At 46.0% G+C, this 24,449-nt stretch overlaps 1 protein-coding gene across 2 annotated transcripts; it reads right to left on the bottom strand.

Moving 5' to 3' along the window:
- Window positions 1–1,488: 1,488 nt before the first annotated feature.
- Window positions 1,489–22,551, bottom strand: LOC107379701 (potassium/sodium hyperpolarization-activated cyclic nucleotide-gated channel 2). 2 transcript variants are annotated; one of them, XM_070551145.1, is made up of 10 exons: window positions 21,364–22,551; window positions 20,455–21,231; window positions 11,735–11,941; window positions 7,877–8,090; window positions 7,606–7,767; window positions 6,640–6,858; window positions 4,668–4,814; window positions 4,328–4,568; window positions 4,040–4,204; window positions 1,489–3,888 (listed from the first exon to the last, which is right to left on the bottom strand). In XM_070551145.1, exons 2-10 carry the CDS (start codon window positions 21,141–21,143, stop codon window positions 1,715–1,717), a joined length of 4,218 nt encoding a protein of 1,405 aa, XP_070407246.1. In that variant the 5' UTR covers window positions 21,144–21,231; window positions 21,364–22,551; the 3' UTR covers window positions 1,489–1,714. The 2 variants fall into 2 exon arrangements, with proteins under 2 accessions (XP_070407246.1, XP_015806064.3); XM_015950578.3 differs by having other exon boundaries at window positions 20,455–22,551.
- Between the last annotated feature and the right edge of the window lie 1,898 nt (window positions 22,552–24,449).

Here is a 24,449-nt window from a genome sequence, read left to right as displayed (position 1 = left end):
ACCAGAATTGAATAGCACTTCTGTAAACCATGGTTGTGGGTGAAAATCCCAATACATCATCAGTTTCTTAAATTCACAGACAAGCCTGTGTGCTAGCCACATCCTGTTCAAAGTATTCAAATCCTTTTTCTTTGTGGTTCTGATGACTGAGTTGGACTTCAGTCATCTTCAACATTTCTAGATTCCTAAATGTGTTGTGCTGCTTGCTCCCATGTGATTGGTTGATTGTTGGCTGACTGGCTGATTTTGACAGCTTTGTTCCAGAGACAGTGAGCAAAAGTAATTAGCAAGTTAGCCTTAAACAAGAAGGTCTATTTAAAAGGCAGTTGTAACTTTAACAAGATTTTTTACAATTTGATCGAATCCGTTTAATAAATAAGACAAAAGTAAATGTGAAACTCCATAATCAGAACTGTGGAAGTTTTCCCGATGAGAAATAAAACGAGAGGTCCACTTGCTTTCTGTTCAAGCACTTATGGGCCATTCCCATCAGTACCGGGTCGGCCCGGGCCGGGTAGCCCCAGTCGGCCCCAGCCTGGCCCGGTTGATTCCACACATCCTTGTCTTAAGCCCATGTGGGCTGATTCTACCCACCAATCAGAGGCTTGCTCTAATGGAAGGTGTGAATTTGCTGTCAGCAGTGGGCGTGTTGGCCCTGGTCGGCCTGAAGCAGTACCCCTCGGGAAGAGGGCCGAGAATGAGCCTTGGTTGGCCCGGGAAAATTCCAGGCCACCCAGATATGTAAACAACCTACGCTACCCGGCCCGGGCCGACCCGGTACAGGTGGGAATGGGGCTTTACAGACACCGACTGAGGCCTAGTCCACACGTAGCCGGGTTTTTTAAAAACGAATACCCGCCCCTCCAAAAACTTGCATCCACACCACCTCGTTTAATAAAAAAAACTCTGCCCACACGTACCCGGATAAATACGTTGTTAAGGACATGCCAGACCTGTAGGCGGCAGTACTTCCCCCGTTCTTAACCTCGTCCTTCGTCTGTGGTCTTCCGCAAGGAGCAGTAATTCCGCTTGCAAAAGCAAACAAGCAGAAAGCGCTTGGACAATTGATAAAGCAAGCGCAGCTCCGAGGGCATCCATGATGTCGGCTAGTGTAAACACAGGTCGCACACGTGATGTCAGCATTTTTTGTCGCGGAAAGTGACGTTGCGGACCTTAAAACTCCGGTTTTGTCCGTCCACACGCAGACACCCAAAACGGAGAAAACGCAGATCTTCACTTTGGCCGGAGTTTTTAAAAAGATCCGTTTTCATGTGAAAAAACTCCGTTTTCGTGTGGATGACAGGCCAAAACGTAGAAAAATATCTACGTTTTGGCAGATCCCCGGCTACGTGTGGACAGGGCCTGAGACTCTACATCTGTACTCCAGGTCAGGTGTCTCCTTAGGGTTTCTTACAATATAGTGCAGCATTTTCCTACTTCAGCTCCCCTGTCTGCTCCAACAATCACAAACACAGATACACGCATGTATACATGTGACATGTTTATTAGGCTCTCTTCTTGGCAAAATTCCTCAAAGTCCTTCTCTTTGATCCACGGCTCAGCTGAGAGTCACATGATGAATATCACCTGATATTCTAAGTCAACCACATCCTAGAGTGAATTTAAAATGTACGTACGGTTTATGAGTGTCTGGTGGCGCCTCCGACACGAGTCTGCACAACCATGGCTTGTTCAGCAACATGAAATTGTCCTCTCACATGTTCGCGGGAAGCTTGTGCCTCAGTCCCTCTGAGTCTTTTCTGGTCACCGTCAGCTGAGGGTCCTGTTTCCCTCCTTTAGGCGAGGCGGTGTTGGCTGTGTGTGCTGTCTGATTGGGTGAAGAGGTGGATATCTGAGGAGACGTTTGCTTCACCGGATGAACAGAAAAGGTAACTTTTGTTTGGACGTTGACACCAACAACTGTTGGAGCAGGGGTGGAAGTTTGGGGTGGGGTAAGAGGGGAAGCTTGTTTTGGGGACTGGCTTGAGGTGGGACCTCTGGCGGAGGGGGAGACAGAAGGTTGGAGACAAGGTATTGGAATCTGGGACTTACTCAAGGAGGGGGCGGATGTGGTGGGGACGGGAGATGGGGAGGATGTAGGAGTGAGTGTCTGGGTTGGAGTAGAAGGCTGGGTGCGAGATGTCTGAGTAGGCGTCGGTACTGGTGAAGCAACTGGGGTCAGGGTGGGGCTTGGGCCAGATAGTGGAGAGGCAGAAGGAGGCGTGCTGGATGCCTTGGCTCTAGGGCTTGGAGGATGTGGTGGGGAAGAAGAGAGCAGAGAAGATGGGGGGGACGAAGATGTGAATGATGACCTGGGCCCGTAAGGCTGAGCTAGAGGAACTGGAGTGGAAACAGAAGAGGAAGGAGGTGTGGATGAGGGGGAGGGAGAGGAGGAGCGAGGAGATGGTGTAGGAATTGGCTTGGGACGGGGAGTGGACAATGGGCTTGTTCCGGCTGACGGTGGAGTGGAGCAGGGGGGAGGAGAAGAGGAACGAGAAGGAGGCGTTGGAATGGGCTTTGGGCGAGTTGTGTGGGAAAGTATAGGCGAAGGGGACAAAGATGTGGTTGAAGAAGAGAGTGAGGTCTGCTTTGGAGGAGAAGAGGATGATGCAGAAGGTGTAGAGGTTAAGTGTGCAGGTACAGAGGGTGCAGGTACAGAGGGTGCAGGTACAGAGGGAGAGTGAGCTGTAGCTTGTGTGTAGGCAGCTGTGTTAACAGGAATAGCGTGTGTTATGGGAGGCTGAATGGGAAAGGTGGCTTCTCCTTGTGCAGCAAATTGTAAATTTGTCAGCAACTGTAATGGGGGGTTAGAGGTCAGGATGCCGGCACTGCTGCCCCTGGCCAGCTGCCCAACAAAAAAAGGAGCCGCCAATAAATTCCCTCCAGAGGCCTTCCGATGGAGAGGAGGGTGGGATTGCACTGCAGCCCAGGAGCGGTGAGGGAGCGTGGGTTGTGAGGCTGACAGCAGCCTGGCCTCCTGGGTGAGTCGGCCCAGTGCTGGCAAACCCTGGCAGCTGTTTCCTCCGTGACGTAACAGCGCTTCTTTTGCACCCTGTTGGTACGCGCTGCCATCTGATGGGCCAGCAGAAGCCGCAGGTGGATTGGGGGTTGGTACCTTGTGAAGTGGTGAAGGTGGTCCTCCCGCTGCTGGGGTCCCAAGTGCTCCAGCAGTGATCGAGGGATGGTCCACCTGAAAGCGAGGACCATAGAGAAGAGTCCGTCCCTGTTGCATGGATGCCGGGACAGAAGAAGCTGGAGTGGGTGGTGTTTTAGCAACTGGAGGTGATGTCACTCCGCCTGGGGGGCCCATAGTTGAAGGGGAAACAGGAAATCCTCTCGGGGACAAACCACTCATTCCTCCCATCGCCATCATCCCAATGAGAGAGCTCACAGAGGGGCGGAGGGGTTGTAGCACAGGAGCACGTGGAGGCGAAAGAGGAAAGGAGGATGAGGGAGAAGGAGAAATCAGAGGGGAAGGCAGGAAGAAACCTGCTCCGAGAGCATGCTGCTGCTGCAGCTGGTGGAGCTGCTGCTGCTGCTGCTGCTGCTGCTGGTGCATAAGGGCAATGGCAACATTACTGGTGGCCGCTGCAGTCTGCAGGGGAGCGTGGACCAATGGTGCCCAGATGACGGGACATGGTCGAGGAGACACTGTGCCACTACCTCCGATCATGCTGCTTCTTCCTGCAGCAGCCGCTGCTATGGTGTCCTGCATGGCTGGCATGCTGTCGTGTTTAACAATCTGCTGCACCAGCATGCTGTCACAGGAACCCAAACCTCCTGCTGCAAGTCCACCTGCACCTCCACCGCGGCCTCCACCACGACCCATGCTGCCACCTAGAGACCCTCCCTGGGACGACTTGCGCAGCAGCATAGAGTTTTTTCTGCCTGGAGAAGGGTGGAAACCAAAACTGTGACAAAAGCAAATCAACAGACCAGGAGGGAACAACTGCAAAAACATGGAGCAGCAGAAACAAAGTAAAAACAGTAAATAGTAGCATATTTAAGACTGAGAGACAAGTAGAAATTCATAAGTTACCAATACGGTCCAAGCGGTCAACAGCAACAGTTTCAAAGGCACGCCTCATCATTGGGTGTTCTTCTAAAACCTCATTAAAGCTGTCCACGCTGAGAGAATACAAACGACAGTATGTGTCAGCACGGACACTGGCTGTCCTCCGTCCACGAGTCAACAGACAAATCTCTGATGAGAAGGGGAGAGATAATGGCAAAAACACAATAAGTACACAAGTGATCGCTCATTTTGCCCTTTGCCAAAAAGAAACTTTCATTTTCCTTCTGTTTTAAGTCTAAGAAAGGTTCTTACCACCAAAGTAGGACCCATCGCTCAGTTTGGTCTCTTTATTGCCTCGGGTCAGCACACTGACCCGTCCATGCTGAATAAAATACATCTTTCGTCCAACCGTTCCCTCACGTATGATAAAATCAGATGGCTGAAACACCTCGAAGCGGAGCTTGGTCAGCACGGCCGTCACAAAGTTTGGATCGGCGTTAGCAAACAAGGGCATGTTAGCCACCAGGCTACGGCAGTTGAAACTGACTATCTCCTAAATAAAAACAAAACAGAACACAAAGTGAGCCGGGAATAAAAGCCAGGCATGTTTGCTGAAGGCAGGAAGAAAGTGGGCGTTTATGAATTTATTAACCTCCTTCAGCGGCTCACTAAGCTCTCCCAGAATGTTCTCCTCATCAAACATTTTCCCCTGGAAGCGATGCTCATAATACTCGTGGATCTTTTGTCGTAGGTCTGCAGGAAGCTTGTGGAAGGACATATACTGCTCCACCTGCTTGTACTGCAGGAACATAAGCAGAAAGACACATTGACTTTTAGCCCAGCATGACAACCTAGCTTGAACGCTAACTCGACCTGCAATAAATGAATGCCTGTAAAGTTCGAGCTAACTGTGGAAGAGGAGGGAGGAGAACAAAAATGGATTAATCTTTTTTGTATTGAAGCAAAGTGATTAGTGTAGCGTTTAAACTTATGCTACGTTGGAGTATTGTTTTTAGCTTGCTGTAGCATTAGCAGGTTTGTGCTAGCATCACAAATGCCAGTTTCCTGCTGGTTATTGATATTTCACCGTTTGAACTGTGAAGATCTTATAAAAAATCTAGACGAGTGGGGGAGTAGAGGGAGGTGGAGTGTACAGTCGGTAAAGACGGCTCTCCCCTGCCCTGCCTCCAACATGCCTCCATCTAAAAGGCTGGGCTATCCAGAGTTATCTCTGTAGTTATTGCTGGAAGACACACTGACCACTTTTCACACTCTACTACTTTCTTCTACAATCTGCTCTTTAACTGTATTATTTTCTGCTATTTCAGCTGTTAACATTATTTTTTTTCTAAGTGTTTTTCTCCCCAGAAGAAGCTACAATGATGTTCTGCTGAGCTGTGGTGGCCTCATGGAGGGGGCCATCGACTAGCACACTGCTACAAACCACAAAAACGTTATCCCTCTCCTGATAGTAACTTTTTTCTTTCCTTGACGTTGGATGTGCTACTACTAGTTTATCCGTTTAATTATAGATCCACTAGGATAAATTCAATAAAGTTTATCTCTCACCAAATAGAATATTTACTAAGAAATCACAATGTAACCATAGACACATTGCTTGGTGTGTGTGTGTGTGTGTGCGTGCATGCGTGCGTGCGCGTGTGTGTGTGTGTGTGTGTGTGTGTGTGTGTGTGTGTGTGTGTGTGTGTCTGCTCTGTCTTCTCGATCCCCAGTGAGTCATGGTGGATGGCTGCTTATACTGAGCCAGGATCCTCTGAAGGTTTCTTCCTGTTAAAAGGGAGTTTTCCTCTCCACTCTCGCTTTATGCTTGCTTAGTATGAGGATTGCTGTAAAGTCACTGACACTAGTCAGTGACTTGATGCAATTTTCTGGGTTTCTTATATAGGAAACATTTTTTTCTGATTGGCTTAATGAACTGACCTGAATTGGAATGTTTATTATTTGAAGTGCCTTGAGACGACTCTTGTCGTGATTTGGCGCTATATAAATAAACTTGAATTGAATTGAATTAAAATGAGTAATTAACAGCTCCTGTGGAACCTGATGAAGGCTAAGGAGATAATTCAGCAATTAGAATTAGCAGAACATTACTTGTCCGTCAGCGGTCCAAGGCTATTTGTGTGTGCGTGTGCAGTATGATGCATGGCTCTCAGATCCTTCCAGAAGAGGACGTAGAGCTATAGCTGTTTAAATTTCAAAATCTCCTCCTCCTCTACTTGATGACATCGTGCTACGGTCTCCAGCTTTAGGATAACAGTACATAAATTGATGCGTATTATCGACCGCCAGAATTTTATCTTACCTTTATCTTACTAACTGAGCAATAAGTTGTTTATGTTAGGTTGTTATTTTAGGACAGAGTGCCTAAATGAATTAATACAGTTTGAATATCTGTGAGCTGAACCTTGAATCGGTCTCTTTAAGAAGTTAACTCACACAACACCAAATGCAGTTTGGTTGATTCCATATTTTTTGTGTGAATGAAAATTTGACCTCAAATCTAAAATAGATAACAGATAAAAGACTGAACATCTCATCTGAAAGACAACCCATATGTAATCAAACATGCACGTAGCAGCAGATGGGTGTCAGCCATTGTTCACCTTCTCCTGATACTGTCGTCTCGAGGAGTCCAGTGACTGTATGAGAGCTGTGGCGTGGCCAATGAACATGGCGTAGCAGGTGGCGCCAACAATCATGCTGAGCATGGTGAGCCACACATCGGTCATCCCTTCAGGAGCCTGGGCACCGTACCCGATACACAACATGTGGCTCATGGCTTTGAACAGAGCATAGGAGTACTGCACGCCCCATGTGTCATTCTGTGAAGGGGGAGGACATAGACGATGAAAGCAGTATTTATTAAGGCACTGTGTCAGTGAAAAGTTCTTCACTTAGTCAGATGCACTTGAGAGTTTCAACGGAAAACACAGATCAGAACCACTAAAAGCAAAGCCTTTTAAGCACCAAAACCCACTCTGGTGACCTAAAGCAGCAAAACATTTGAACAAAACTCAAAAACCACACAGATTACAAATGAGCACAACAAAGAGCCTCCTGGATGTGTGTGTGTGTGTGTGTGCAACTTCTGTTTGGCATGTGCGTCCAATTATAAAGGGATGTTAATGGTCCAGGGGATGAAGGGACTCTCTCCGGGGAAAAACCCAACATCCGTCTGCTTAGCAACCGTTACTCGTGGCAACCAACGGCACATGAGTCAGCTGTTCATACAACTGTGTATCTACATCCACTGCTGGAAGCCGGCATGAACGAGCTTCCACTGTTTGTGTGTATTCACACCTTCACCCGATCAGTGTTGTCAGGGTTTTCCTTTTGTCTTTATAAGGCTACTGCAGCGTAACAGAGATAAGGAGGAAACCGTGTCATATCTGATAAACAGCAGCACACAGTCAACACCGGTTCGACTCATAATGCATCCTTCAGCTGAAATGAATATTGACCAAACACGCTCAGAGAGTGTTTTGTGTAATTTACTGTGAAAGTCCTGTTTTATTTATCCAGCAGTAAGATCAACCCTCCAGGATTCAGATTCGAGGATAGAGACTCACCACCATCAGGTTCTTGGAAACCCAGCAGTCAGAAGGAAAGTCCTGCAGCATGGGGACCAGAAACTGGAGACAACCATCCCAGTGGCACAGCAGGAGCATCATACCGATCAGGTTTACGATCCTCACCATGGCACTGGCCAGGTCATAGGTCATGTGGAAGATCTAAGAGGAGAGGAAGATGAAGGAGTTCATTTATTGAATCCCCTCCTTTAAATCAACAACTCCAAAGGTGAACATCTTTAGCCAAAACTTGTCAAACATCGTCTCTCACCTCTTCCCACTGATGGATGTAGCGGATGAGTCTGGACAGGCGGAGCAGCCGAAGCAGGCTGAGGATTTTAGTGAAGCGGACTATTCGCAGCGCCCTGGCCGTCCTGTAGACCTCCGAGTCCAGACTGTCCACCATCAGGAAGATGTAGTCCACTGGGATGGATGACACAAAGTCCACGAGGAACCAGCTCTTCAAGTAGTTCTGGCGGATTTCTCTGAATTACACAAAGATGGAAGACCAGTGACACGCCTCATCTAGTGGTCTGGTTTTGTGTGAATAAGTCCAACATTTGTCTAGCATGAGACATCCCTCGTGAATATTCATCAGGAACAAACAGGAGCTTGAATAATGCTACGTCACGTCACCTTTCCTCTACTCACATATGGACTTGTTTGAACAGAAACAAAACAGATGGCCTGAAATAAAACTGGAAATTCATGACATCCTGCTTGTTGTGCTGATATCGGCGCCTGTTTGAGATACGTGTACGGCAGCTACACTGGCTATTTTCTATGAGGTTTATTTGCACTTCCATTCCATTAAATACATACTAACAGTTAACATGTGTGCAAATATCAATGAGCACATTTATTTTTCAGTGTTATGGAACTTTTTCCCTGCAAACAAAAGGTCCGTTTCCACTATTGGAAGTTTCAGGTAATTTTACCAAACCTCCATGGAATTTTTGCCTCTTTGCATATTCCAAGTTTTTAGGGGGACCAACCGAGTACCTGAACAGGGGAGTGTACTTGTAAATGTTGGTTGGGTACTGTAACCCCAGGTTCTGTTTTGTATGGGCACAGCCTTTTAAGGCTATCGTGCAGCCTAATAACTAATAACCATAGCTTAAAATGCCTCTTAACCCTCCCACTGTCCTAATGGATGTGATCCCGCAAGGAAAGTTGACCATTGAGCAGGGTTGATGGTTTATCCCTTGGGTCCATGTGGCAGGGGTGAGGAGTGAGCACCACCTCACCCCTGCCACATGGGCCTCAAGGGATAAACCATCAATCCTGCTCAATGGTCAACTTTCCTCGCGGGGTCACCCATAAAGACAGTGGGAGGGTTAACAAAGTTTTAACAAAGTATAGCCATAAATATTTTGTGGAGATTAAAAGGTAAAAAAAAAAAGAAATGGTTCTTTTGCATTTGTCTAAAAATTTCCGCCAATAACACATTTCCGACCAAAAGCAGCTACTGGACCATCTGGTTGTCGATCCCACCGAACCTCCCCTCTTCCCTGGGTCTTCCACTCATTGCACACTCACATATTTAGCAACAGAACACCACTGGTGTGTGAGGTTCTCTGCTCAGTAACATCAGCGATGGAGAAATAGCTGGCTGCTACCACTTCAGCTTTAGGACAAACTACCAGAGTCCCAAAAAGAAAATCACCATTTGAAGTCATGGACAACAAAAGACGTTTGGACCTAGAACATGGAGACTGGTATTTAGCGCTGTTTTGTGCCCTCCGGTATCGCGGGTTTCTGGTCAGTTGTTCAGCCCTTCAACCATCACAGGCTCCACATGTAGAAACAACATGCACAATGACCCAATTTGGAGCAGAATGAGCACATTTCTGGAGGTCCTGAGGAAGTCAACACAGGTCACCCAGAAGACGTTGAAAAACCTATTGGGCCATTCCCATCTGTACCGGGTCGGCCCCGGCCGGGTAGCGTAGGTTGTTTACATATCTGGGAGGCCTGGTATTTTTCCGGGCCAACCAAGGCTCATTCTCAGCCCTCTTCTGGAGGGGGTCTGCTTCAGGCCGACCAGGGCCAACACACCCACTGCTGACAGCAAATTCACACCTTCCATTAGAGCAAGCCTCTGATTGGTGGGTAGAATCAGCCCACATGGGCTTAAGGCAAGGATGTGTGGAATCAACCGGGCCAGGCTGGGGCCGACTGAGGCTACCCGGCCCGGGCCGACCCGGTACAGATGGGAATGGCCCATAAGTCATCTGGCATCACAGTCACCTTCAGGAGACCAAAACTTGACATCCAAAAATGACCTGGAAAAGACGTTGTGCAGTGGACAACGATATTTTTCATCTAATTCTCTGCACCTGTGTTGGATGTGCCCATGATGTCCAAAAAAGTTACTCAACCTGAGGTACAAATGTTTAAATGGTAAATAACCCACACTTTCTGAGTCAGAGGACTCCAAAGCGCTTTACACCACCTGCTGGTGGTGGTCAGAGGGACCCGTGGCGCCAGTGCTCGGCAGCCTTGCCTCTGCCTGTCAGACCCCGGGGTAGCTGTGGCTACATCGTAGCTCATCCCCACCAGCGTGTGAATGTTTGTGTGAATGGGTGAATGACTGATTGTGTTGTAAAGCGCCTTGGGGGGTTCCAGGATGCCATATCAAATGCAGGCCATTTACCATTACAATGTATAATCACACACACTCACACTCTGGTGGTGATGTCCTGGAGCACACTGACAGAGGTGAGGCTTTCCAAGCACAGGCACCACCAGTCCCTCCAACCACTACCAGCAGCTAAGGTGGGTTAAGTGTCTTGCCCAAGGGCACAATAGCAGCAGTCTCTGGCAGAGCTGGGATCAAACCTGCAACCTTCCGATCACTGGACAACCGACTCTACCTCCTGAGCTACTATATTCTTGCACTGGGACTAATCTTTAGGAAGTTTAACATTAACTTTCATCTTTATGCGGACGACTGCCAGATTTATGTTCCATTGAAGACTTTTACCTCCATCCAGCCACTTCTTGATTGCCCGAGTGAGGTTAAAGACTGGCTGTCAGCAAATGTTCTGCTGCTGAATGAGTTTAAGAATGAGTTTATCGTTTTTACTCCTAATGGCTCGTCTTCCTCCGCTCCTGATTTTTCTGCTCTTCCTTTTAAAATTAGTCAAACAATTGTTAATCTTGGAATTAAAATGGATGTGGCTCTAAAAATCGTTAATCACATGGTTAAATCATGTTTTTATCAGTTGAGACGTCTTTCCAAACTAAAACCCATTCTGAATCGGTGCCACCTCGAGACAACCATTCACGCCTTCATCACCCCAAGGTTGGATTACTCCAATGCGGTTCTGTTTGGTATTTAAAAAGCCGCATCATCTCGCCTTCAGCTGATACAGAATGTGACGGCAAGATTTCTGACCAATACTGGCCATCGTCAGCACATCACTCCAATTTTAGAAAGACTTCACTGGCTTCCTGTGCACTACCGTATACGTTTTAAAATGTTATTGTTTGTTTTTAAGACGCTGAATGGCTTAGCACCACCTTACATATCCGAGTTACTCACTCATTATGTGCCGGGCAGGACTCTCCATTCAGGTGACCTACACCTACTACAGATTCCCCGTCTACGCTGCAAAACCCATGGTGAACGAGCTTTTTCTGTCTGCGCTCCGAAACTCTGGAATGATCTCCCGCTGAATATCAGACTCTCCTCCTCCATTGGGGTTTTTAAGTCTCACTTACAGACTTACTTTTATTCCCTTGCTTTTACTGCCTAGCTATTTTATCGATGGTTTATTTACACTGTTCTTTTACCGATTTTATGGACTTCTCTTGTTCGGTTCTTTGTGCTATGCTCTAGCTGTTTTATTTTTTTATATTATTCATTTAACCTTATGTTTTTACCCCTGTACAGCACTTTGGTCAGCTCACATGCTGTTTTCAAATGTGCTTTATCAAATAAATGGAGTGGAATGGAAAATGCTGCCCCTCAGCGTTCAACATTATATTGACGTCAAAGTAGGGTCATGGTTTGATGTCCAAATTGCAGAGTTCGTTTTCGTGTCCTAAAGAAGTCCAGAACAAACGAGATCTGCGCGTCCATGCAATGTGTTTTGTTTAGCGGGATGCTAATGCTTCTACTGACCTGGGGTCAAGCAAGATCTCTGTGCTGTCCTCCTTTACGATGCCAGTCCTAAAGTTGAGAACCAGGTCAACCATGAAGAGGGTGTCAGAGACCACGTTGAAGATGATCCACGACGGAGTGTTCTCATCCCGAAAGAACGTGATGCCAACAGGCAGGACGATTAGGTTGCCCATCATCAACAGTAGCATCAACAAGTCCCAGTAGAATCTAAACGGATAAAAACACGACGTCACTCAACATGAAGCCATTGTTTTAAAAGTGAGACATTTTTGTTTCATTCATAGAGATGCCTTAATCAGCAGTCTGAGGTTGCTTGATATGGAACTACAATATTGAGTTATTTTTTTAGTGTGACATTCTTTCTCACCTGGAAAGTGTCATGATCATGCCCGGATCTCTGCGTTTTCCTGTCTCCCTGCAGCAGTAGTAGTCTAGCTGATTAATTCCACCTATGCTGCTCCCTATTTAAGCACCTGGCTCCTGCTGCTCAGTGCAAGATCGTCTGCTGCCCTGTCACAGTCCTTCGAGCGTCTCTGTCTGTCTGTCTGTCTGTCTGTCTGCCTGCCTGCCTGCCAGCCTGCCTGCCTGCCAGCCTGCCAGCCTGCCTGCCAGCCTGCCTGCCTGCCTGCCTGCCAGCCTGCCTGCCTGCCAGCCTGCCTGCCAGCCTGCCTGCCTGCCAGCCTGCCTGCCTGCCTGCCAGCCTGCCTGCCAGCCTGCCTGCCTGCCAGCCTGCCTGCCTGCCTGCCTGCCAGCCTGCCTGCCTGCCAGCCTGCCTGCCTGCCTGCCTGCCTGCCTGCCTGCCAGCCTGCCTGCCTGCCTGCCAGCCAGCCTGCCTGCCTGCCTGCCAGCCTGCCTGCCTGCCTGCCAGCCTGCCTGCCTGCCAGCCAGCCTGCCTGCCTATGGAACCCGTCTTTTGCCTCAGTTTCAGCCTGAATCTGAGTACTCACCTTAACTGGCATCCCTCACCGCTGAGCACCGCTGCTGTTTTCAGAAGGTCAGTCACTCTTCAGATTAAGACTCGTTGACCGTTTTCTGTCTCTCAGGCCCCGCCACGAGGAACCGAGTCCAGCTGGTCCCGATCGCTTTAACAAGTCCTCAAATAAACTCTTTAAAACTTTCTCTGTTTGGCTGTTGTTGGATCCGGCAGATCGTCACTAGGTCTGACTGTGACAGAAAGTGACAAAATGACAACTTTTCTGCTGAATTTAAAATTGAGTCCATTTGTTATACGAATGTATTCATTAATTTATTAGGAAACAAAGCAAGAAGAATTAAATCCTAATTAAAACTGAATACTTTACTTTTTATGTGCTGACTTCTTTGCACTGACGTTCAACCAGCTGCCACACCAACAAGCTGTGTCCAACACACTGAATATATTCTCCTCCTCATATAGAATAATGCAAATTTTAGATGTCACAACTTGCAGCCTATGTGAGCGGTGCAATAGAATCAAATTTCTGGCAGCCACATCACAAAGACATTATCACATTTTATTCCAGTTTTTTCCACCTGTGTGAAGCTCATTTCCATCCTCAGCTCTAGTGAGAATACTGTGCATTAAAGTGTAGTCACAGTGGTGTTTCATATGCACGACAACTACAATGTGTAGCTTTGTCACATTTGAATTTTCTAGAAACCTTCTGGGTGCATCTAGAGTTATGGTTTTATAATCTAAACAAGAGATTTAGATAATTTTAGAAACACTCGCTTTAGTTTTGGCAGTAGCCTCCTAATTCAAGCTAACACATTATTATTTTTAGCCTTGAGAGACAGAAGAGAATGCAGACATCAGCTGAACAACATTTCTGGTTATTTTCAGTTAAATGATAATTAGCTTTATGGGGCTATTAAAGAAAAACATCCCTTTTCAGAACAGAGGTGTGTGTGTGTGTGTGTGTGTGTGTGTGTGTGTGTGTGTGTGTGTGTGTGTGTGTGTGTGTGTGTGTGTGTGTGTGTGTGTGTGTGTGTTTGTGTGTGTGTGTGTGTGTGTGTGTGTGTGTGTGTGTGTGTGTGTGTGTGTGTGTGTGTGTGTGTGTTTGTGTGTGTGTGTGTGTGTGTGTGTATAATGGAAAAATACTAACTGAATGCAGTTGGGATTCATGTGGTTTCCTCAAGGTGCTTACACGTCATAAAATGCATATTTTATTCTCAACCCAATAAACCGACTTGGGAAAAGAGGGACAGATAGAGAGGAGCAGACAGATGAAGGCAAATCATCAATAACCTTGAGATTTCTCATCAGTCTGTATTTCATGCTGGAGAACGTTACTCAGTGGTGCATTTAAGCTTTCTCATATAAACACAGGAAGTAAATCCCGTCGTTCGGATGTCAGAAGTGATTAAAGTATGACAGAAGAGCCGACGCAATCATCTGGGGATGGTTCTTGTCATCCCCTGGTCTCCTTTTCCTCTGATTCCTCCATCCATCACCTCGGCTCTCTCATTCGCACACGCAGTGTCGTTTTCATGGTGAAAATGACACTCACATTCGGTGGTCAATCGCTATTGAGCGGTAATTCAGTAACGTAACCTCATGGTGGGATGCTACTCACGGACTGATGAAGATTAAAGCGTGCGTGAGTCATCACACTGAGAAACACACACACTCCATTCAGACTTTGTCAAATTGACAGATGTAGCGCCTCAGTGCCAGTGGCAGTAAATACAGAGATTATTTACGGCAGCACACACAAACAATGCTTCTTGTAACAGAGATGGTGATTTAATCCAGGACCCGGAGAACACACCCCATTAGCTCTGATTACAGCAAATCAAATCTCAAATTTTCATCACACTCAGATAGTAAATGTGTGTGATGGAGATTCAGATCTATAGACTTTGAAGCTATCGTGAATGTTTTCAGGATTAAAATGTTGCAAAGCAAAGACGAGCCAGTTGGTTAACCTCCCACTGTCTTCATGGGTGACCCCGCGAAGAAAGATGACTATTGAGCAGGATTGATGGTTTATCCCAAGAGGTCCACGTGGCAGGAGTGAGCACCACCTGCCACGTGGACCTCTAGGGATAAACCATCAACCTGCTCAATGGTCATCTTTCTTCGCGGGGTCACCCATGAAGACAGTGGGAGGACCAGACAAATATGTATTGTGAAATTATTTGTTGCATCTCCGCATCAGTGGTGGGTAATAAGTGCATTCAGTGACGGAGCTACACCATTAGATTTATTTGTGTTCGACTAAGATTTTGCAGAAAAATCAGAACAAGTGTGTAAAATTAAAAGTCCTCTTCCATTAAAGATCAAGCTCACTCGTTTTTTTCAACACATCTGCAGTCGTCGCTAAAACAAACGAATGCCCTGTGAGTCGATGTCTGTGGGAGGTGCCCGGACGCGTTCATTGAATGGTCGTTCGCGAACTTGTTCATTTTTTTGTGAACGTGAACTCAACTCATTCGTAATTTGCCTGACGAACGTTAAGTGTGTTTGTTTGTTCTGGCGTGCTTTCCCATCACTGCACAACTCTACCACTGACTCGGTTTGTTTTGCAAAATTGATGTTTCATAACACAAGCCTGGAGGAGTTCTGCCGTACGGTGGAGCTGCTAATGCTAACTGTTAGCTTCTACTAGCTGAGATGTTCTCTGTTCGCCAATGGATGCTGAACCAACAAAGCCTTCCCAGTCGTGAGACAAGATGGGTGAGTCCATGAATGTTCATTTTCAATGACTCGCTGGCTTCTCTAATCTGAGCATTCCCCCCATTTATTTTCTATCGCCGACTAACGCAGGAAGTAGGGGTAGAACACTATTTTCATGTTTCGCCTGTTTAACCCTAACACCCCCCGATTGGGGGCCTCTACAGTTTCATGTCCCAAACGTCTACTGTCCACATTCTCTAAACATAACTAACCACAACCAAACAGCCCAGAAGGGAAACACGGCCATTTTAAATGGTAATAAATTAATTTCTAAATGCTCTAAAACTTTATTGTGAACTTTTTGTTTTATACCTGATCAGTTTATTGACATTTTTATAAACTTTATAAGCTACACATCAGCATCGGTATCGGCAACAGAAAAACCCCACATCAGTGGATCTCTAATGTCAATAATTACACACACAAAAGTGTGCTTTTATTTCTGTTAAACTGTAATAAAAATAATTATAATCAAACTTTTAAATAAAAGACCCTCCAGACCAGTAGTTTTGAACAGAATATTTAAACCACATTTTTCTGAATATCTGTGAAACTGACAGTTATACCCATCTCTTGCTAATATTAATTAATTGTTGTGGCCATCTTGAATCATCATAACAACTCCAGTGACTATTTCCTGAGAGTTTTATTATTGAGTTATCAATTTTGCTCACCCTGCATGTCTGCAAGTGTTTTATCTTTTTGAAACAGACATAGCGCATCTCGCTTTCTCTTGTCGACTATTATTTGTTTCATTTGAAATGACAGCATAGTTTATTTTCTACCTTAACGCTCTCTCTTCCTCTCAAATCCTTGATAGTAAAGTTATTCTAGCTCCGGTGTAACTTTGTTGTAATTCATGGTGCCACAATGACAACATCCTCCCATCATTTTGATGGTACATTTCTTTAGTAGTCTATAGCAGCACCACATGTCGGTACATCAGGGTGTAGGTGGAGGACAAGGACGTATCTGATCAAAGATTAGGAACAAGCATCAATCAAGGAGGAGTGGGCTTTGGCATAACGGGAGCAAAAACAAAAAAACATCCAGTTTATTGAAAAAAAGAAAATAATTTTCCAGGAAGCCTATCACCACCTATCTGTCCTATCAAAGGTGTTCTGGGAGAGGACAATGGAAGCTGTAATTTTCTGCGTTAACAACAAATCTATCCTCACTTAGACAACTACTAAGTTTGGGACACGTTTGGGAATAGCTCTGTTGGGTCAACCACTGCCAGCTAATTCCTGGCTGCAACAGTTTGCTTGGTTGATCGGATCAGATCAGAGGAGGTAGCTCTTCCAATCGGATCTGATCACAGAAAGCTGCAGAAACGTCTCCACTACAAAGCCAAACATGGTGGAACACCCGCAAGCAGGTTCTCCCAGAGGTCTCTGGGAGACGTAAAGGCGAGAGAAGAAGGAAAATGGCAGAGCAGGCGGAGAGAGGGAGATTTCAGAGGGTTGGTGTTTCTATCCATGTGCACGGTCAGCAGCGCGGTGGTTAGGAAAAGGTGGAGGGCTGTAGAATAACCAAGGATAAAAGGGACATGGAGAAGGACACCCTAATATCTCAAGAAAATTCTTGTTACAGAATTGTATGTTATTTATCGTGATATTTATCAAATACGGTTATATACTGAGAAAAATATATATTTTATTATAAATGAGAATTAAAATATTAAACACTCAAAAGTATCTAAAATTGGTACCATGAAGTACCGGTATCGATTCCTAGGTACCGGGAATTAGTACCGAATCGATTCAAATGTCAAAGGTACCCCATACTCCCGGAGTATCCCCAAAGGGCCTCCTGAGGGATGCAGTCAAACGCCTTCTCCAAAAAACTCTCCACAAAACAGATTGGTTGGGTGAACTCCCACGCACCCTCCAGGACCCCCCTAGCTGGTCAAGTGTTCCACAGCCAGGATGAAAACTACATTGCTCCTTCTCAATCTGAGGTTCGACAATCCATCAGCCCCATCTTTATCCCTCCTTTATGTAATTTTATCCATATGAACTTTATGACAGCAGGAGGGACAACTATCACCCTCAGCAGAACTTCCCCTGAACTCTGCACAACACCTCTCTATAAATATTAGCAGTGCTCTGCTGCCACCTAGTGTTCAGTTTAGTATTTACATTTACAATGTTTCATGTCCATCTACGTTTCATCAATAACACATATACTAATATTTACCCATCCCAACAAATTCCACAAGGGTTACGTTTATAATGAGATTAAAGTAATCAGACAGACCTTTTAGTTTCAGGTTACAGAAATAAACCCTATAAAGTGTGGGCATGTCATCTGTGCCTCACTAACACTATTTTTGATTAAATACAATTGCTTGGGCGCAAAATGTCTTGAATTATTAAAATGCAATTAATTGAGATTAATTAATTACAAAGCCTCTAGTTAGATTAATTTTTAATTGAGTCCCTCTCCTAATGTATACTTTTTCCTTTTAAATCATGTTTCTGTTAAAAAGTTCTTACCTCGGTGGGTCGTATAAATTACGATAGCTTAATTCATCTTTATAGTCATTTTTGTTTATGATGATATACAAAAGTACATATCCTAATTATTATAATAATAAATCATAATTCACTAAACCAATTACTTCTCCATCCAAGGAGTCAAACTTGCTTTTTTTTAACCAGGGCTGTTGCAGCTGTTAATCTTCCCTGAACCGCTTCCTGCTGTAAGGTTTCTGTTTGCATGATGCACAAGTCTGAATAAAAATCTGTCCGTCCTTGATTTTCACATTTTTTCTTTGAGAAAATGACGAATCAGAACATAAAACAAGTTGTCAGCTTGAGACTAAACATCTATTTGTCACGACTGGCTCAACACTAGAAAATATTCTGTTTCTGATCTTCAAACTGATGCAGCGTTGTGGATCTTGTGTGTTTGAGTCCACCTGAGTGTGTAATTGAACACACACACACACACACACACACACACACACACACACACACACACACACACACACACACACACACACACACACACACACACACACACACACACACACACACACACACACACGGGAATTGCAAATGCAATCAAAGCTCTTTCGGGCGGCCTCATCAGTATTCCATTTCTGAACACGAACAGGTGCTGGACGATAACTGACCTGCATCTACCTGCTCAGCTGTTGTCAAACCAAACTCTAATTTGACTGTAATGGAGGCCAAGTGTCTCCTCAGTGGGCTGTGATTGGTTCCCTGTTCACAGCTGGCCAGATGTCAGTACCTTACAAGCTTCACCAGCCATCATCCTGGCGGATGAGCAGATGGTCGAGTGCAACAACGACTGGCTGATTCCCGCCATCGTGTAAGGTCTGCTTATGAATCCAAAGACATTTCCACCACCTTTGAATAATTATTTCTGTTTATGTTACTGTGTGCAGCAGCATCATGTCTCTTTATGATGCAGTGCAGAGAGAGGAGCTTATCAGCAGACTCAGTAATGACACCCTCACACACACACACACACACACACTCACTCGCACACACACAATCCCTAACAAGCACCTGTGCGCAGCAGCCATGAAGGAAGAAAAAATACACATAAAGACTGTTTTAGAGGTAATCAGTCTTCTCTGACCTCACACATTTCTTCATCAGGTGTCGCTTCAGATTACAGATTATGAAATATTAGATTCCTGAATAATGCACAGTGTGTGCTCAGCTTGCATAATTAAAAACATCCCAGATCATTTAGGAAGCCATTATTCTGCAGAAGATTAATCAAGACTAATAAAATATTTCGGGGTCTTATCAGGAGAAAAAGAAGTAGGTTTGGCCACGCCCCTTCGTCCCTCACTGCCCTCACTGATTATGTTTATGTTTATTTTAGCAGACGCTTTTATCCAAAGCAACTTAAAGTTTATAACCTATAGGGCATGTTGTGATCTGTGGGGGAAACCGGAGTACCCGGAGGAAACCCACGCATGCATGGGGAGAACACGCAACTCCACGCAGAGAGGCTGCAGCCGAGCCTCGAACCCGCAACCTTCGTGCTGCGAGGCAACAGTGCTAACCACCGCACCACCATGCAGCCCATGGTTGTTTTACTCTTTTAGCAGAGCGGCAGAATGATCGGTGCATTGGCAGCTGTGGTGGAATTAAACATCGTATGTGTGCTTGACGACTAGATGAAGTGGGGCAGGAGCCTTGGGGATCAAACGATCGTCGCTGCCGTCTGTCTGGAGATTCAGGAGGCCGACATTCCCTCCGCACGTGTTCAGAGTGGGTACTGGGAAGGCCTCGGAATCATCCCGTCTGTGGACCCAAAACTAACCAGCCAGGTGTTCGTGACACTCATCAAATCAAAATGAATAAAGGTGCAACAGTAGAGGAGACGTTTCTTTTCTGTGTTCACTTCATTTTTATGAGAAAATCTGAAAATGTTTACGTTTCCCTCACACAACACCAAACATCTGAGCAGCAGACAATAAACGCTCATCCTATTTTCTCTATTTTGATGTGTTGGATTCATTAAAATGATTTCTAACATTTTACCTGACTGACACGGGTGACGTTTCGCATCCTCTTGTCTAAGTTTGTTATTCTAATTTACATTTTCTCATTTTATTCCAACCAGACTTGCTCTCCATCTTTGAAATTGTTTTTTATTCATTTCTGTGAATAAAAGCATGCAATTATCCCCATTTTCTCTCACATCGCCAAGATAGTTTTTATTCATTCATCTCTGTGTGCATGCCATCCTCTAACAAACACTTCTCAGGGCCTATAGTCTCATGCCTGCTTTTCCCTTCTCCCAGATCTGTTTCCTACATCAAGCACAGGAGAGGCTGTTGATGAATGCATCGTGCTTTCTCTTCTCTTCTCTTACCCCCTTTTTTAAGTGTCTGTCGTTTTGCTTCATGCGAGCCGTTTAAAGAAAAGAAAATTCTAGTTTTGATCCATTTTTCTTCCTAAGTAAATAAATATTCTGTTGGAAATGCAACAGGTGGGATTCATTTCACAAACCGAGCTTGGAGAGTAGCTGGCTGCGTGCCGAGGAGTGTGTGTGTGTTTGTGTGGCTTCAAACCTGAAGTCACTGTAAGGATGTATGATCCACGCCCCTGCTGACTTCAGCCTCTCCTGCTCCAAGGCCACAGCTTTGTGAGATCCAAACATGCGCAAGCTGAACTTGTTGACCCCTGGCAGCAGCATGGCTCCAAACTGTCTCTGGATGAAGGTGCTCTGGTTGGACTGGCTGTAATCCTCCCCGTCCAGACTCATCCCAAACCCGCCTAGTCCAGACGAACCCATCAGCTCCGGGGTCCCCGCGGCATAGGTGTTGCAGGCGGTGGTGGTCGTCTCTGCGCCTGTGGCCACCACCATGACTCCCGTCCCGGTGGAGGAGGTGGAGGCCAGGGCGGCACGGGACGTGGCAAAGCCCACTGAGCGTGGAGGAGGATGGGCTGAGCCGGAGGACGAGGTTGGAGGTGGCAGAGGCAGAGGGAACGGTGTGGTTGGGGTGCCTGCAGGGCGGAAGGGAATGCCATCCCTGGGGGAAGAGCTCATGATGGAGGGACGGCGGCCACGTCCACCTGATGAGGAGCTGTCTGCCCCAAAGGAGCCCTTTTCTCCTTCCAGCGAGGCTTGGGACAGTCTGTAACCTGGAGACGGAAGGCTGCCTTTGCTACGTCTCTTTAAGTCCCCGTCACTCCGTCTGGGCAGACTGTCTCCTCCAGACCCCCCAGCACTACCAGGGGTACTCCCGGCTCCATCCATCCCAGCCCAGGGAGGAGAAGTGTCATGGGTCTAGAACCTGTAGGCTGTCCCTCACCCCTTCAGGAGAGCTGCTGTTTAATATTCTCACCTGTCCAGATTATCAGTGAAGATGTCAGACTTGGTATTAGCAGAAGCAACAGAGACTGAGAGTCTGAACTGATTCTCATGGAGCTGACAGCTCACACCCCCACCATCTCCCCAGTAACGTTTCCATCCTTACCTCGGTGCCCTTGGAAATGGCCCCATGCAGATGATTCCGTACTTCCTCCCCTCGCTGTCACAGAAGCAGCCTCATTCTTCTGCTTTCTTTCAAAGAGTCAGGTTTGTCCTCACAGATGTTCCTGCATCCTTCCTCCTTCCTCGTCCTTGAAACGTTGCTCTCCGCCCGAGGCCCTCCCTCTCCTCGCCACAGCCGCCCTCAACGCTCCGACTCCGGTCATGCCGGCACCGGCTCCCCGGTATAAACGGCGCTCGACGAAAAGCCTTTTACATCCACACTTCTCATTCGGGGTGTCAGTGTCTTTACATAAGGGGTCGTTTGAGGCGGGAAGGGGAGCGCTTAACCCAGAATAAATGACAAGGACGCTTCATTCTTTTTTAACAACGTGGCGCTTACAGGCGCACGCTCCGAGACGCACGACTCCATTCTGACACGCACGGAGAAAAGCACACTGTCTGAGGCACGTTTGGGTCTAAACTGCCCCTCTAATGTCAGCCCATGCTTCCACGGAAGCCGCGACGCGCGGTCATGCTCAGCATCGGAGCGGAAAAGCCACATCCATCATGACGGAAGGCGCGCGGAGACGCTGTCCTCCGGTGACGGAGGCGCTCGGCTCGGCTCACTAAAAGCAGCGCTGGTCCACCGAACTCAACTTGGTTCTGGTGTTCTGCTCATCAAAACATCAGAACCAGCTGTCTGGATCCATCCTCACTTCTGCCGACTTTCAGTGGCATTGTGTTCAGATGACAGGCGGCGTCCTCTCTCCCCTCCGACGACAGACTCACAGCTGCTTCTTGAGGAAAGGGGGGGAAAACAACCGTAACACAACTTGTTGATCTACTCGAGTCCTTCGCAGGAGTGTTCCGAGTCCACTTGTGCGCTCTTTACATAACTCAGAGCCAAAGGCGGAGCAGACATAGGCGCGCTAAAAGGAGTCCCAAATAAATAAATAAAGGTGCATATAAAAGGTCTGGGTGTAATCGGCCTGTTACCATGGCATCCGCATCCTCATCATCCACCCCCCTCCCCATCAAGGCCGCGTGCCCGGCCGGCGCGAGACATCTCTCACAGGTACGAATTACGCGTCATCCCTCTTCACCAATGCAACGAAGGAAAGCGGAGTGATGAAACTTTAGTTCTGGAAAAAAAGAAGGGAGAGGGACGACGGTGAGGCGTAAAGAGACAGAATATATATATATATATATATATATATATATATATATATATATATATATATATATATATATATATATATATATATATATGTATATGACCTGATCTGAATCTGATGATGATGGTGACACATTCAGGAGAAATAATAAAATGTCTTTGCTAAACACACATTTTTCCTCAGAATACAAAACTTCATACCAAAGTGAAGTTAAATTAAAATTAGATAAATAAAGTATTTGTTCCATTTGGCTTCTGCAGCTAAAAACAAAAAAAACAAAAAAAAAAAACAGAAAATGAATGTTTTTCTTGCATAAATAGTTTTATTTATATGAACTGACGTTGTTTAGATTTAGATATATTCAGATCTCTTGATGCCATTTTTATGTCTTCTTTTTTCTTGACCTTATTTCCATGGAGGTTCAACCTTTTGGCTGCAGGTCATCACAGACTTGCAGGAGGCATGTTAAAGATGGCTGCATTCCACTTAGAGCACTACTTGTTAGGTTAGAACAGGCAGAAGCAGAATGCAGCCATCGCTAACAAACGTGATTTAACTGCAAGGAAAGATTTTTGCTGTGAATGAATCCTGTTCATCAGGAAACCTCTGGTACCTGAGCCCAACTGGTTGCTAGTTCTGTGCTGGTTGTTCAGTTGGACTTTGTCTCTTTTCAGAGACAAACCTGATGTGTTCTTCATGCTGCACCACACCTACAGTCCTTCATGTTATTTGTTTTTTTACTCCGTTTCAAAGAGCTTGAGCAGCTTTTCATGAACCTCCAGCCTGTAGCGACATGAATGGCCTCATTTGTGACCCAAAGGTCCCACTTCCTCAGCTGGGTCAAGCTGTACAGGCTGTACTTCTATTTACACATTATCCATCACAGGAGACACAAAGTCTGCTGTAAACCATCTTTAATCGGACTGCTGTTCCATCCCAAGATGAAGGACGCTTCAAGATTTAAAAGAATCATTTTAATAAACTCTTTTCACTGTCTTTTACAATGTTCATAAATAATCATCATGGTTCATTATAAATACCGTAAATCCTCTAATATTAGCCTGTATTTAATTAACTGCTGGGTATCATATTTTGGCCGGTGTCGGAGTCGGCGGAGGTGAATAATGGCCGTTTTTTTATTGTGGCCGGGTGGAATGTGGTAACAAGCAAGTACGGGGGGCGGTTGTGTCATCCGTCTCACTTTTGATTTGCCAGAGATAGACCACGAGGGTAACTTTAACCGTGCGGAGACGAAGAGGAGGCGAAAAATTGATATCAAGTTCAAAGAGAACGTGCTGATTATGCTGCAGAACACTCTGGGCAGTAGCAGGGGTTGTATGAACTAGTCACTAGTCAACTTCACTGCTCTATAGTGACTTTTTAAGCCTGTCATCGACTAGTCGCTGTCACGTGATAATGACCGGCAAGATGCAGTCCTCGGAAAAGACAGCAGCCTGCTGTCAGCAGGTGACAGGTGATGTGCCCCGATCCACAGCAGCGAAACGCATCAGGCACAAATAAAAGAATAAAAAAACTAAACAAAAAAAAAACATAAAAGGAAATGAGCCGACATGAACGATCGCGTGTTAAATTAGTTTTTGAGGTGGCGACACCTGATTTTAAATGTTACTGTGGCCGTGCTCAGGACGCAGATGTCTGGAGCGCGTCAACAATCAGAGCTTTGCATGCGCAAGCTTGTTAAGGTTAGGAAGGGGGTGAGGGGAAGGTTAAATTGCAAGAGGGTAAACGTCACAATTTGGTTAAATGTCAGTTTTACGGCGGGTGTCAGTACCGACGCTCTGGCACAGAGCGTTGCCTCCCGGAACACCGGCAAGCAGCGAGCACTCCGCTGTTTTAGCGGTCGGTAGATCTTTTAGAACTGCAGTTCAAAGGTAACTCATGAGGTGAATTTATA

The sequence above is a fragment of the Nothobranchius furzeri genome, chromosome 5, assembly GCF_043380555.1.
Source record: "Nothobranchius furzeri strain GRZ-AD chromosome 5, NfurGRZ-RIMD1, whole genome shotgun sequence".
Lineage (NCBI taxonomy): Eukaryota > Metazoa > Chordata > Actinopteri > Cyprinodontiformes > Nothobranchiidae > Nothobranchius > Nothobranchius furzeri.
This window is presented reverse-complemented; position numbering and strand designations above follow the sequence as displayed.